Source organism: Mesoplodon bidens (assembly GCF_964165515.1).
Source record: "Mesoplodon bidens genome assembly, chromosome: 3".
Taxonomy (NCBI): Eukaryota; Metazoa; Chordata; class Mammalia; order Artiodactyla; family Ziphiidae; genus Mesoplodon; species Mesoplodon bidens.
Genome location: NC_138178.1, coordinates 4,612,723 through 4,628,871, shown reverse-complemented (window position 1 = coordinate 4,628,871; position 16,149 = coordinate 4,612,723). Strand labels below are relative to the sequence as shown.

The 16,149-nt window shown below is 37.3% G+C and overlaps 1 protein-coding gene across 1 annotated transcript in view; it reads left to right on the top strand.

Moving 5' to 3' along the window:
* MRC1 (mannose receptor C-type 1) overlaps positions 1–16,149 on the top strand; it is a 97,703-nt gene that overhangs the window by 17,870 nt on the left and 63,684 nt on the right. Inside the window, exons 4-6 of the mRNA XM_081226758.1 lie at positions 3,612–3,776; positions 11,928–12,041; positions 15,424–15,570. Coding sequence (XP_081082884.1) covers positions 3,612–3,776; positions 11,928–12,041; positions 15,424–15,570 — 426 coding nt within the window. The remainder of the gene's footprint in view (positions 1–3,611; positions 3,777–11,927; positions 12,042–15,423; positions 15,571–16,149) is intronic.

The window sequence follows — 16,149 nt, the reverse complement described above, 5'->3', positions numbered from 1 at the left end:
CCCCAATGATTTACCTTTATTAACCTATAGATCAAAAACAGAATTTAAAAAATAAATAAATAAATAAATAAATAAATAAAAAATAAAAAAAAAAACAGAATTTAAGCAATGCCACAGCATTGGTTTTGATGGAGAGAGAGAGAGAGAGAGAGAGAGAGATGGGAGTGGCTCCTGAATTTTGTGTCAATGTAATGAAAAGGGTTCCTCACTGTGAAAATGATAGCAATGCTACTTTTCTTAAATTAAGTTTAAGAAGAGTATTATTTAATTTAACATAGCTTCAATGGAAGTGAGTTATGTCTATGCTTGAAGGGGTTTTAAAATGAAAATGTAAGTCTTATTGCAATGATGCAAAATAAGTGGCATTGCGTTGTATTGAAGTGAGGGGGCCATAAAAATTCTTGGTGTCCTTTCCATGCTCAAGAATTTATAAGGAAGCGGGCCAGCAGGTTTCGGGTGGGGTGGAGGAGGGCATTCGTGTTGGAAGGCAGGGATTGGGCTGAAGAAAACAGAGGAGGAAGCGTTCTTGGCTTCCCTCTCCCCACCACCCCACACCCTCCTCCTGCTGCCAGCATCTGCCTTCCTTTTCTTCCCCCTGAACTTCTTACCCCCAACCTCTTGCTACTTCAGACTCTGTGGATCAGAGCTCCTATTTTCTGCTGTCCTGCCAAGGGGCGGGCACTGGGTCAGAGCCTCAGATACAGTCTGGGCTGATTGTGAGACCACCCGCATTGCAATAGTGCTGCGTACCCCACTAAACTTTCAGGATCACACATCCACATACCATCACGGTATTCCAAGCGTTATTGTAAAAAACAGTCCAATTTACAAACATATCTTAGTTTGTCAAGTTAAAGACAGAATTCCAAGAATTGTGCTTATTTATCTCTTTTGATTTTTAATCCCTAAACGTCTTACTAAAAGTTAATTTGATTTCTCAACCCCATAGATTATTGTACTTCCCCTCTGGGTCCAGTCCCTCGGTTCTGGGTGAATACCCAGAAAAACTCAGTCTTCCTGTGTTCATGGTGGAACCGCTCTCCCATTCTTGGGGGAGATAAATGCATTTCTGTTTTATAACAACTTTTAAAGGTTTGATTCCCATGAAAGGTTGACTGATATCTTATCTCTATATTAGAAGGCTTTTTGTCTGAAAACAAAACTGAACTTTTTCCTCATAAGATAAAGCAAGACTTGTTTTTCAGTGATTGAGGAGCATCTTCCTCTGGACTTTGTAGGAATGGTATTTTCTAAATCCATTCTCATGGAGTGTCTTGGGGCTACAGATCTCATGGGTGCAGCTATAACATCCTGCACTTACATGGTGTTGACAGGGACGTTGTTGGCTGCATGTATGATTTAATGAATCATTAAATGGAGGACAAATGGCCAGCCACTAATCATAAAAAAAAACAACACCTTGGCTAGACATGTGTTTTAGGGATCAACTGGGTAGGCTCTAGAATAAGCTTTTAGGCTCATTGGTTCCAATTTATGTCTTTCAAAGCAAATTATATATTTGGTCTAGTTAATTGCAAAAGTAAAATAACTGGACATTTAAAACACCTTTGATTTCAATATGCATTACAATTTTAAAGCACATTTTATACATTCCATGCCTTTCTTGAAGGGCTTTGCAGTTTCCCAAACTCTTTCCTTGTCTTTGCTTTGTGTTTTTTTTTCAAAAGAACATTTTATCTGCCTTAAGCTAGCAGATTCAATACAGGAAGATGAGGTCCCAGCTATTGACCTAGTGACACTTAGTATATGCTCTTCATTGTCCTCTGTAGTGTTTATTGTAATGTTTTCCTTCTATTTAGACATTTATTTTCAAGTATCAGGAGAACAGGAAAAGGAAAAGACTCCTTTCTCTCAATTCCCCATAGCTTGCAATTTTAGCTTTCAGCATCAGTTGTGCTGGTTTACTGTGGGAATTTGAACAGTTTGTGGAGATGTAGAGTCAGCAAACCTATGCATGCATTGAGAAATAGGTCTTAATTCCTTGATTTAAAATGCAAACTGTACTTTCTTTACATGAAGAGAAGCGTAAACTTGCATTTCTTTCTTTGGTCATTTGTGGCCCTTTCCTTCATTTCTGGATTAGAAAATCATCCCCGCCTTCTTTGTTATCTCACACTTTCTACCACACTACAAGCAAAACCTCCAAATTTCTAAAAATATTTATTTAAAATAGTTCCGTCTTCAAATAAACCTCAAACCAGTCTCATTTGAGTGATCTCACTTACAGGGCGAAGAATCCATTTGCACATTAAACTAGTAAGCCCTCAGACTGTGGTAATTTAAATTTAACATTACTAATTCAAATGTATTTTTTATGTGAATATATAATAATTTTATAGTTAAAACATCTTAGAAATGTCTATGGTGTTGCCCAAATGAAATGTTGAGATATTTTTCTTCCTCTTTGGTGTTTCATGAACCACAAATTTCATATCATAGTGTGTGGTAAGTATATGAAAAAGATCACTTCCTTGTCAGATACAAAGAATCACAATTACATGCATATATAAAGTGTGGGCTATATGTGTATATATAATGTTGGCTGTATGCATATATATGGTGTAGACTCTATACACATGGACAACTGTCCAATTTGTTAGCAAGTTGAATACTCCTCAGAAAATGTGAGAGTTTATGTAATCTTTTCCTTATAAATAAATGAAAGGATTATGACTTCACATGACTTGTAAGTAGAATTTTACATTATTAAAAAGACAAAAGAGAAGTTTTTATATCATGAAGCACACAAAAATATTTCATCTGTTGACTCATTTCTCAAACATCTTATGTGTAAAATGCAATCAATAATATTTATCCATCTATATTATTGGCCTTTCATAGACTATAGCCACGTTTATAGAGTATATTGGGAATCATAAAATAGCAAAGGAAAAAATAAGGTAAAATTTTAAAAATTAAAAAAAAATTTTAAATTAAAAAGTGTTTTATTCTGAGGGAAGAAAAGCTAACAATCAGCTATTGCCAGGAACTACCTATGTTTAATACGTGCTAGAGATAAGAACATGAGACTCCAGAGGTGGTTAACAATTTAACTAAGGTTGACTCACCAGTGAGTGACAGAGTCTGGAGGCAGGTCCTGGTCAGTCTGTCTGTGGAATCTATAACCTTCCCCTCTAATGCCTGTGTCTTTGGTCTAAAAAGACCAAACTAGAATGTGCAGGTGAAATATCCATTGCTGAGAGAAGACATATTTATTTTCTCTTCTCCCTTTATTATTGTTTTTCTAGATTAAGGAAGTTGGGCTGGCATCTCTATTCTTAGTCTGTTATTTGCCTCACTTCCCAACTCATCTGATCTCAAATGTCCTAATGGAAAAATAGAGATGGTGAGTCCCTGTCTTTCTGGAGGCACATGAAGGAGATGGAATGCAGTCGATCTTTGAAAACTCCCCCTCTTCATTTCAGGAGTAAAGAAAATCTCATAGTCACTTTAAAACTGATTAAAAGAAAGAAAAAAAGGAAAAGATAATGCTTTAGGCAATAATGCTATGAAGATTGTTTAAAAAATATTGTTCACTGAAAATTCTTTCCATGCATAATGTAGTCAATTCCTTTTGACTTCTTTTACAGTTGAGGGCAGTGAAAGCTTATGGAATAAAGATCCGTTGACCAGCATTTCCTACCAGATAAATTCCAAATCTGCTTTAACTTGGCACCAGGCGAGGAAGAGCTGCCTGCAACAGAATGCTGAACTCTTGAGCATCACAGAGATACATGAGCAGACATACCTGACAGGTAAAGATGTGAAAAGAAAACAAAGTTGTGAAATCATGATTATTTCATTTCCGTATAGTTTAACTTAAAAGCATATGACACAAATAATTCTAGACATCATGATAGAGTCAGTCCTAAACAGATGGTGCAGAGAGTTTGACAAATGTGCACCCTGAAAAAGACACCTGGGATGGCGAATAGGTTTCATCTCATGAGCCAACTTTCTTCTCTCAGTTGTGTCAGTGTCTAGAACTTGTGCTGAGAATGATTTGGAGGATTAATTTGGGCTCAGAGTAGAAGATGCTACAATCAATTAGCGATGCCGTTCTTGGATACAAGACACGGGTGCCATACCGGTCAAATATTCTAGGTCTAGCTTGAAGTCGGTGGTTTTCCATTAGCATGGGAGAATTTAACATGATAAACTGAAGAGCTGCCACCACGAACAGGGACAAGTGAAGAGCTGTCCTTTTGCCTCCTGTCTTTCAAATTCCCAGACTCTAATGATTTTCAGGTCTTATTGATACTCTTTCTACAATGTTTGTTTTTTTAGCATTTGTTCTTGTGAGGTTGTGAAGATGAAAAGAGCTAATGTTTGCTTGAGATGAGAGGGTCTGTTTTAGCTTCTGCAATCCACACTTGAGGAACGGAGAGATCAGGACCAGAAACAAGTGTGGGAGAAAGAGCATCCTCAATTCCCTGCTCTAATCCCCTCCCTCCCGTGCACCCTGACCCTGCTTACTAGCTAAAAGTCTCTCGGATCCAGTGACCGCCACGTTCAAGAACTCTTAGTGGCTTCTGATTTCCTATCAAATAATTAACAGCACACCTTTGCCTGACATTCAAGGGCTGTCCCCTGTCCACCGACTGCTGTTCCCCTTTGTGCATTTCGCAGTCTTGACAAAAGAAAACTTTTGGGTTCCTCACCTATGTCTCATACTTTCTCACCTCCACGTCTGTCCCCATGGCATTTCTTGTACCTGGAATTCCCCACATTTTATACAGTTGAAATGCAGTCTTCTCTATTTCCATCTGCCTTTCTTTTATTTGTTTACCACTTTTACAGTGGTTACTTACATGTGTCCCACTTACCCTGCAAGACTATAAATACATTCATTTTTTTATACATTCAGTCATTCAACAAGATGGGTGGTTTCTCTGTGTGAGGCATTGTGCTAGCTCCTGGGGACACAGCAGTGACCAAAGCCTGCCATGTCCTGTCCACCTGGAGCTTAAAGTCCAATGGGGAAAACACATAGACAAGAAAACAAGCAAATAAATACAAATTATAGTTAAGTACCATGAAAAAGCAAACTGAAGGCTGTATAGAGAATGGATTTGAGGGGCAGATGGCTGAAAGTGAGGAATGTCTTGTGAATATGTATGTCCTCCCCACCCCTAAAGAGATTCACACAGAACCTTCCGGGAAGACAGTCTCAAGGAATGTTTGCTGACTGACAAATGAGGATGCAGCACAAGAAAAACCATTATTTAGAAATTCAGCCTCACGTTTGGACCAGTGGTCAGTTTATGGCGAGAAGACAGTGGTTCTTAAGTGTGAAGTTGCTTATCAGTCACCAAGGAACTTTGTTAAAGTGAAGCTGCCTGGGTGCAAACCCCAGAGACCGTAGATCAGGAGGTATGATGTGGGGTCCTGGAATCTGCATGTTATCAGATTTCCAGGTGATTCTAGGGCAAGTGGATGGGGACCACACTTGGCAAAGCACTGTGTACAGTACCTGCTGTATCAGCAATGCCTACAGATTGCATCTGCCTGGACAACAGGCAGCAGAGCTCAGGAGTAAGGAGCATAGACTCAGGAGGCTGACTGCCTGGGCCCTGGCTCTGTGAAGTGGGGGGGACCTTGGGGGTGATTACCTGAGGCTGCTGTGCTGCAGTGGGAGAGTGTGTGTGAACTGTTGCAAGGGACAGAGCTGTCCCCAGCCTTGTCTCATCACCTAGGATTCCCTTTCTCCAGCTCTTTTCGGATGGTCCTCTCCATCGACTGGAACACACTTCTCCTATAAGTTATTATTTTTTAATTGAATTTGAAGATGTTGATTGCATTCTATTTGGGGCAGAAAAAAATGTAACATGAATTTTTTTTTAGCGCCACCTTGTGAAATACACAAAGCATTATTAGGTAAGAAAGATTTTTCTACTTCTAGTCCATTTCTGAGGACTAAATCAGGAATACTAGCTCCACTGTAATGAAATCTTTCTTGTACCAAGTATAACATTTAAACATTTTCTGCTTTCAGTATAGGCTGCAAGCCACCATTTTCTTTCGGCCATCATTAAAGAGATTGACAATAGAAAAGCAATACGACCTCACTATGGGCATTCGTGAGCTCAGAGATGGGGTTCTGCCTCCGTCTGCTCAGTGATTCTGTTTTGTGTTGGTCCATGGGGTCTTTGTATGCAGTATTGGGGCAAAGTACAGAGGGACCGATGTTTGCAACCATGTGTAAAAATAAGGAGAAAAAGGGGAAAACAGAGACAGAGATAAGACAAAATTTATGTAGGTGATTAAGGAAGAGGGAGAATGAGTTGAGACAATCCTGGTGTGATTTGTGCTGGCTTGCACGGGTTAGAGAAACCTCAGAGTTGAAATGGTTTCACTTGGCTTTTTTTTTTTTTTTTTAAAGGCATCTGTTTGCGGGTTGTGTTCTCTTGACTCTTCTGAGTTTTGCTTGTTTTCTGGCTTTCTGGAAGCCAAGGGGCAGAGTACAGGTTACTTTTGAACTCCTCCCCAGTTGCTAGGGGAAGGAGGCTATGTGAGCAGGACAGCATCTCTGGGCCCTCCACTTGCTTCCTCATTCCTGCCTCCGCTATCAGGCTTCTGGCTGCAGGAAATGCTTCTCTAATCAGCAAGGGCTAGTACTGTGTCCCCAGGAGCGCAAACAAGCCCTAAGAGATTGGGAGGCTGAGTTCACCTCAGATACTTATTTGAATCTTATCCAAGCCTCCGGAATTTCAGTCAGCAAATTTTAACTGAAATCCGGGTAGGAATGACTTCTCGAATGAGATTTGTAATATTTCCTGCTTTTTCTTTAAGTCAACAATGCCGTGCATTAGGGGACAATAAAAGTCTGACGGGGAATTTAAAAAATAAACCAGACTTTTGTTTTCTAGAGGGAAGATATGCATGACATTTATCAGCGTATATTGGGGAAGACTAGAAAGTCCTGGTGTGAGTGAGGGATTGTCATCTCCTCCATTCTGGAAAATGGGGCGCTAACATTTTTTAAAAACCACACATAGTTACCCTTTAAAAAAATGATTTCTTTTATGTGAGAATTTTGAGTAGTAAACTTCATTTTTCAAAAAGGTATAAGCCTCTTATGAGTCTGAGATCAAATTAGCTGTTATTTATTAAACAGCTGTTGTGTGTCAGACACTGAGCTTTATTTCTAAAGCTGACACCAACCTTGTAAATGAGTAAATATTGTCCCCACTTTATAGATAACAGGAGGGAGAAGGTAGGAATTTTGCCTAATGTCGCACGTTCAGAAAATAACTGAATTGGAATTCAGCACTGTCTTTCCATTATGCTTTGCCTGCGTCTCACTTAAAAATAAGCAAGGATTTGGTGGCCCCCAAAGCTTTAAAGAGAACATTTAATTTAGATGTCAGCAGCTCCTTGCTCCAGTAAATTTATTCTAAACTGGCAATCTGATTTCACATTATCTGCTGGGTTAACGGCTTCTGCCCAGTGGCCAGTTCTTATATCACCCAGAGTCATTTCATCATCTCTTCTTCTTCTACCCTCAAAGATGTTGGGACGCCCCATTGAATCCTCAGTTCCTGAATCAGATTTATAACCATGTATGCGCAGGATTAGGATTTATAGAACTGAAATAAGATACAGGAAGTGAAATTGGCTAGCTACTTCGATTCTTTTTGCCAGTTTCCGTATGGTGCTGGGTGGAGAACAAATTGGACCACAGTATAGAAAAGAACAATACAGTGTACTATTGGACAGTAATACGTCTTCTATTACAACTAAGTTCAAAAGTAGGTATAAACTGTTTCAGACGATACATGCAGGAAAATTTAACATTAAAAAGTTTAGCATGTGGAATTGATGCTTTGTGTAATAATACTAAAAAAATTTGGTCATCTTCTTTAAAAAATTACAAACACATTAGAAAAAAATTGTGGATGACGCTCATCAGCTTTAAGTGATATATTTAACACAAAGCTTGAAATTTGTTTGTAAATCACACTTTTTGCCAACCCGAATTCAACGTGGAGTAATAACAATAATAATAATATTAAGAATAGCAGTAGCTTACGTTTATTGGGCATATACTGTGTATTAGGCCCTGTTTTAAGAGGTATTACTTAATTTAATTCTTCAAAACAAGCGTAGGAGTACCTAGGGTAGATAAGGAGAGTCTCAAAGGATAATTTCCTTAAAGAGTGATCATCTTTTCTCATCTTGCCAAACGTAGTAATTTAAGTAAGCAGTCTCAGGCAAAATCTAATTTATTTATTCCTACAGTTCTGTTCAAAACTTCATAGTTTTGAAAACTTAGATATGCATAGTTTATTATAAGTTTTAAAATATACCAGAATATTTGATTTTGGGGAATAGCTATATCCAACATATACAAGCAACTCATACAACCCAACATCAAAAATAGACCCCCAAAGCCTGAGAAAAACCGAAACAACTTGAAGAGACATTTTCTCAAAGAAAACATACACATGAAAAGATGCTCAACATCATTAATCATCAGGGAAGTGCAAATCACAACCACTGTGAGATACCACTTCACACCGGTTAGAGTGGCTATTATCAAAAAGACAACAAATAGCAAATGTTGGCAAAGATGTGGAGAAAAGAGAACCCTCACGTGCTGTCAGTGGGGATGTGAACTGGTGCAGCCACTATGGGGAACCTTATGGAGGGTCCTCAAAAAACTAAAAATAGAACTACCATGGGATCCAGCAATTTTACTTCTGATTATTTACCTGGAAAAAAACCAAAAACACTAATTCAAAAAGACAGATGCATTCCAGTGTTCATTTCAGCATTATTTACAGTAGCCAAGATATGGATACAACGTTAAGTGTCCATTGATAGACAAATGGATAAGGAAGATGTGGTATATATACATACATACAATGGAATATTACCCAACCATAAAAAATGAAATTTTGCCATTTGTGACAACATGGGTGAATCTAGAAGGTATTATGCTAAGTGAAATAAGTCAGAGACAGATGAATACCTCTTGATCTCACTTATGTATGGAATCTAGAAAACAAAACAAAATGAAAACAGATGCATAGATACAGAGAACAAATGGGTGGCTGCCATAAGGGAGGGCAGGTGGGGAGTAGGTGAAATTGTTAGAGGATTAAGAGGTACAACCTTCCAGTTATATAACAAAGTCATGGGGATATAATACACAGCATAAAGAATATGGTCAATTATATTGTAATAACTTTGTATGGGCACAGATGTTACTAGACTTATCGTGGTGACCATTTCATAATGTATGCAATGTCAGATCGCTATGTAGTATACCTGAAACTAATGTAATATTGTATGTCAACTGTATTTCCATAAGAAAAATAATTTATGAAAAAATCAATTTTCAGTGGTATTTAATAGAGTAATTATTAACATAAAATATAGTATCAACATGACACTGATCCTAGAATGACATTTCTAAGGTACAGACTAGTAGACAGGCATCTCCTCCTGACACCTTATAAGTTATCTATTTACATGAATGAGGTGAGATGGCAGTTTTTGTTGGTTTCTTCAATTTACCCTAACGAGACATAAGTAATAGTTTAGTACTCAAAAGAGTTTTAATAACTATGTAAAATAATTAATAAACTAAAGGGAAACCATCAGTGAGATGAATAACTATAAAATTCATTTACTATAAATGAATTTCTATCACTTCATTATCAGTATTTTCTTTTTAATGAATGCAGTCATAGTCGATGACGCTCATTGCAGAGATTTAAGACTAAAGAAATATTAAGATTTTCCCTTTGATAATGTCATTTCCTTGACATAGCTTGTAATAAGTATTTTATTTTTTGGTAAAATTCCAACTTTGGAGAACCAAATGCTGAGTCTTCACAGGCAACCAGAGTGAGTTCTGCCATGGACTGTTGTTTGGGGAGGGATGACATTTATCAGAAATATCTTTTTAGTTCATGGTTCTTTACTTAAAGGTGTGCTAACATCTAAACTTATCTGGAAAGTGTATTGTATCAATAATAGTAACTCATAGGCAAATTTAATTTAAACAAGGGTTGAGTTCACTGGAAACACCAAAGTGAACCCTGGGTGCAAGTCCTAATTTACTAATCCTCTGTTTCACTCTCCACAAGTTTCTTAACATCTCTGTCCTCAGTTTCTTCATCTGTAAAATGAAGGCACTGGACGAGATACCTCTCAAGGTGTATAAAGTACCTAAGGGCAAGAGCTGTACTAACTCAGACTTTTTTTTCTAGAACACTTGATAAAGATAAGTGAATCTGAATTAATTTTCACTGACTTTTTACATGCTAGTAGTTAATTTCATCCCATTTTATTACTTTATTTAAAGAAATTACACAATAGGGTTTACTTTTCAGCAAATAACTCCAGTATTGGATTCAGTTCAGTCCATTAAGCATCAACCTACCTAATCAATGTCAACCGAGTCAATATCCTCAAGTGGGTTCTCCCTTTGTCAGTGCCTTTCTGCCAGATGCTGAATAAACTAACAGCATTCAGGTCACATTTCTCCAAGAACGTGATCTGTGCTTTTATGGGGTTGGAGAGCAAAAAATTTGAGATATGATTCTGGGGCATCGAGTCACTGTAATCCCCTTTCATTTGAATTTGTGACATGAATGTGTATATATATCAGCTAATGAAAAATTGGGGAAAATTTCGGTGAATTTGGATAGCTTAGTTGGTTGCATCAGAACTAAAGGGTCTGGGATTTGATGTCATAAGAACCCAGGTTTAGGGACTTCCCTGGCGCTCCAGTGGTTAAGACTCCATGCTTCCAATGTAGGGGCGTGGATTTGGTCCCTGGTCGGGGAATTAAATCCCAAAAAGAACCTAGGTTTAAATTTCAACTCTGCACATGACATCTAAACTCTTTGGGTGTCGAATTCCTAATCTGTACAATGGAGATGGCAGTACCTAATTAGAGTTTGTGAGGATTGAAAACGAGTGAAAACAGTGCCCTGAATATAGTAAGTGGTTATTCTCACCATTGAAAAGATTTGACTGGGGAATATATCCTCTAGAGAACAGTAAATATAAAGTGGTCCATTTATGATTACCCTTTATGTTTATAGACACTTCAGGTTAGTGTTTTATTTAAGACAAAAGATAGTTTTCCTTTTCATTAATTCTTTTAAATCAACTAAAAAGAATACAGAGAGAACAGCAAATCCATGGTTTTTAAAAAGTCATAGGTAATAACACATTAGAGTTGTTTAACCTGAGTGGACTGAGGTCCCTGTTGCTTCTGTTTTGTTTTTTATTGCATCTCAGGCCTAGCACAGACTTTGAAACATTGTCATTATGATTTATTAGCTGCCTAAGTAAAGTGTTATTCATAGTAGCACAAGCACTTAGTGTTTAGATTTTAATCATCATCTTAATGAGGAAAAAAACGGATTTTTTAAAATGTCATCAAATAAAATTCTGAGAGTAAGTTCTAAAATATGAGGTCGGGTAATAACTTATGAGAGTGATATAGATTGAAATGTGTATTAAACTTTTTCATGATAGAAAATGGTGACTTTGATACAAAATAAATCTTAGTTTTACTCTAAAGTGAAGTAAACATGTTTCTGTTTGATGATAGTCAAAGAGAGTCTTCTCCAAATTAGAAGCACATTCGCACGATCCTATAGAAGTCATCAAGATGCTGGGGGCTGAAGCCTAGTCACATCTGGGTTAGACCCTTAGCAAGACTGTTCCTGGCTTATCTGTGTTCTCACCTCAGTTTCTTTACATGCCCATGGAGGTAATGGTTGTACTTGCTTCCCGCTGATGAGAGGATCAAAGGAGACATGCTCGGCATGTTTTTCATTACTTCTCTCTAGTACATTTTGATTCAAGTACCTAATTCTGAATTTGATTTCACCATCTTTTCTGAATGTCAGTTTTGTTTTTGTTTTGCTTTTGTCATAAAGGGTTAACCAGTTCCTTGACTTCAGGACTCTGGATTGGACTGAACAGTCTGAGTTTCAACAGTGGATGGCAGTGGAGCGGGGGCAGTCCGTTCCGATATTTAAACTGGTTACCAGGTAGGGTTAAGCTCATCTGATTAACTTGGTGGCGTTAAGCTGGTTGAATTCATCTGCATTTAATTTAGCTAGGTACCATGGAGACCTTCATCAGCTCACATGTAGATCTCAAAGAGAAGAACTGGGAGATTTCATCAAGTACGGTTTATTTCTCACCTTGCTTTGAAACCTGCCAACTAGATTTGAATACTCTAACACCATAAGGTTATTCCAGCTTTCTGGGATAAGGACTTGTCTGGAAGAATGATCACACAAGTCAATAGAGGACTCTGTTAAAGTATATATTTGCAGAGCATCGTTGATTTGCTAGGTATTATATTCAAAAATTTGATTTTATATTTATGACATATATATATATAATATAATGCTACATAGTATATTCAAAGATTTTACACATATTTATTTATATCTGCACACACTATGAATTTAAAAAATTTAAATTGTTTTAGGCTGGAGAATTTCTCATTATCTTGAGCCATGAGGTATTTGCAATATTTCTGTCATCATTATAATGATCTGAAGGTCTACGTTGACGCCATTTTCTCCTATTTTTAATCGACTAGAGTTGGATTAAAAATAATACCAGCCACAGATTGTAATATTCCATACTAGCGTAATCATTCATGAGCAGTTTTGTTGACAGTTTGTAATTTAGTTGTAGAAAAACACGGGATGATCAAGCCTTCAACGGCTTTCCCATTTTTTGGAGGACAGAAAATGCTCTGAGCTAATATTTCTATATTGTTGTAACATAGAGGTAACAGAACATAAAAGGAGACTAGATGATAAAGATTTTTTACATATACAGAAATTATTCTGAGAAAACAAAAGGACCAATGATGACAAAAAGTCTTCATCTTATTCACCAATACCAACCATTGTTAGTGGCTGCTTAAGGCACTCTACTGAGTATAATTCTCCACTCCCAACCCAGGCCCCATCCTGTACTAATCTTGATTTATTAGGAACGTGTGCAGGTAAGGATTAGTGATGTCTGCCGTAGGTGTGGGAAAGGACGGGTCACATTTTCATTTACCAGTTCTGCTATGGAAAATACTGGTGTGGTGTTTCTTCATATGGTCAGACTTCTTTTTTTAAAGCCATCGAATGGTTTTTGCATTTGGCTTAGAAAATTAAACTCTCCATTTTCCATGTTACCGACTTATGGTATTAAAAAGAAAAAGAAAACTTTGAAATAAATAGATAATATTCAGAATATGCTAAAACATGAGAGGGAATTTTTAGAGGACATACATTGGTTTAAACTGATTAGATTTTACTATGAAATTTGACTTTCAATGTACTCCTTCAATGCATGATGTTTACAGGGCTGTCACTTTAAGAGTCAGCTCTGCTTTCCTCTGGAATATGGTAAGTAAACACTGCTGCAAGGGAATATAAGATGTGCTATTTATGAATGAGAATTTGATTTGTCTGCTTACTGACTCAGTCACACTAAACTGGAGAATGCCAATTGGCTTAGTCAGATCATTAGACAATAATAATCACTTGTTGGGGGATTCGTTTATTCTTTGCTGCTTAATTATTGTAGGCAGATCATTTATTTATTACTCAATTTTAAGTGATGATTATTGTAATATTTAACCACTTCCATTCTGAGAGTTCAGTGAGAAAATTGAGGGGTCTAGATTCTGTGAAAGTGAGGAATAAAATTGGAATACTGGGGGCTTCCCTGGTGGCGCAGTGGTTGAGTGTCCGCCTGCCAATGCAGGGGACACGGGTTCGTGCCCCGGTCCGGGAGGATCCCACGTGCCGCGGAGCGGCTGGGCCCGTGAGCCATGGCTGCTGAGCCTGGGCGTCCGGAGCCTGTGCTCTGCAACGGGAGAGGCCACAACAGTGAGAGGCCCGCGTACCACCAAAAAAAAAAAAAAAATTGGAATACTAATGAGAAAGGAAAAGAAATGTCCTTCCTTATTAAACCAATTCCTGAGAAGTAGGCACAAAATTAAACCACCTTCTGAAATAATATGAGAGTTTCTTCAAATGAAAATTAGAAACCTTGTGGAACATTAGAAGTTGTTATTGTATAAATTGTTCAATCACCCTTCAATTGAGTAATTAACAAGTAAAGCATCTATTAAAATACATCTACATTTGAAGTGAGGATATTTTACACAAATGGTATAGAAGTGTGAATTCAAATATATAACTATAGTAACCATTTAAAGACAAAGAGTTGATACATTAAAGTAGGTATTGGTGTTCTATTGATAAATAACTGTATTACTATGATTTACCAGCTCATATATTAAATAATAACTGTTAGCTGTAAAATACATTATCGTTTCCAGAAGTTTCCTTCTAGTACTGGTACCTTCTCTGTTAGTTCAGTTATACTGGAAGTTTGGTCATACTATCAACACATGTAAAAAACATCTTTATCCTTACCACTAACAATTTTTTCTTTGCGTGCTGTTCAAGCAACTTCCAAAAATTTTTGACAAAGGCTTTATGGAGCAGGTGATGTGATTCCCATCTTTTGGGAAGGGGAAGTGTGGTCCAGGTCCAGGTCGTAAACACGTGAGAGGTCACAAAGCAGAATCATTGACAAAATGTGACTCATCAACCTGTCTTCTCTTGTGAGATGGAGCAAGTTTTTAGAGCACTCGTTTCAAAATCATTTATTAAAGTTGTGGAAAAGCATGAGAAATGTGGGTATCTATGCATGATTCGATTGCATTAAGAAAGTTGACTTGACCTGGTTCTTTAATCCGCTTCCAGTAAGCAATGAGGTGAGAGGTTAGCTGCTAAAAGTATCCTTCAATAGGCTGAGTTGAAAATCTTGAGAGGGAGTCTGAGCTCTGGGAGTCCTTTACCAGCGTTTACTATGGCACATTGCTGCTTCTAGCATCTCTTTCCTTCTCTTTCTTGCATTGCCTTCTTTCCTGCCTCTTCTTTCTAATTGGAGAAAGTTTTTCCATGTCCAGAAATTCTCTGGCTGGTCCACAGTTAGCTTGACTTAGGTTTTTGGGGAGGTATCGACAATGTTGAATATGGCTGATTTGGAACATTGTATATTCTTTTGTTATTTACCCCCCTATCATACATAAAATAACCCAGTGTAAAGATTGTTCAGGGTTTAAGGTTTAGCTTTATTGTTTGATATTGTGGGGAAAAATTTATTTCAAAGAAGTAAACTTATATAATCAACATTTCAGGTATTGGAATGATCCAACAATGAGAAAACAAATAGACACCCAACATGTCTTTTGCTCTGCAGGCAGTAAATATTTATTTGTGAATGTGTAGCAGAAAGAGTGGGGATCCAATAAATGCCAAGGATAAACACACGAGGCTCTGGGGGTCTATCTACTTGTAATTCCTATAATAGTCCCACTTTTATTTTTTCTTTTCCCCAAAGGAAGTCCATCAGCAGAACCAGGAAAAAGCTGTGTGTCACTAAATCCCGGGAAAAGTGCTAAATGGGAAAATCTGCAATGTGTTCAGAAACTAGGCTATATTTGTAAAAAGGGCAACACAACTTTGAATTCTTTTGTGATCCCCTCAGGTAAGTGATCTATTTGATCTGAAGTGTATAAAATATTATAATTTAAAGATCAAATTACAGTCTAGTCCTAACTGTAGGCAATGACAGGTTTTGTTGATCATTTATGGTATCAACTTAATGATATTCCTACAGAATGTCTTTTTGTTGGTTGCTAACCTTTGCTGAGTGTTCTGGAGTGTTTGGGCATGAGCAAAGCCTTTGACACAGCATTAATAAAAATTTTATCTTCACAGCTGCCCTGTGAGGTAGGTATTATTATTCACACATTTTAGATGAGGAAAAAGATAGTCAGAAGATATAAAAAACTCGCACATGTGACAAAACTGGAATCCAAGCTAGGAAATCAGTATCTGAAAGGAATGTTTTTATTATGTCCTCACTATTTAATGGTGTATCTGGGCACCAGTGTTATTTAGTTTAACATATACACTGAAGTCTTCACCAAAATGGAATAAAACATCCCAGAAGTAGTCACTGAATTTTATATATAGGCTAGACCAGTGGGAAAAAATGCAATTATGCTCTCTATTATAATTTTATAGAAGAATTAAGCTACTAAGCCCAGAATGCATTTTTTCC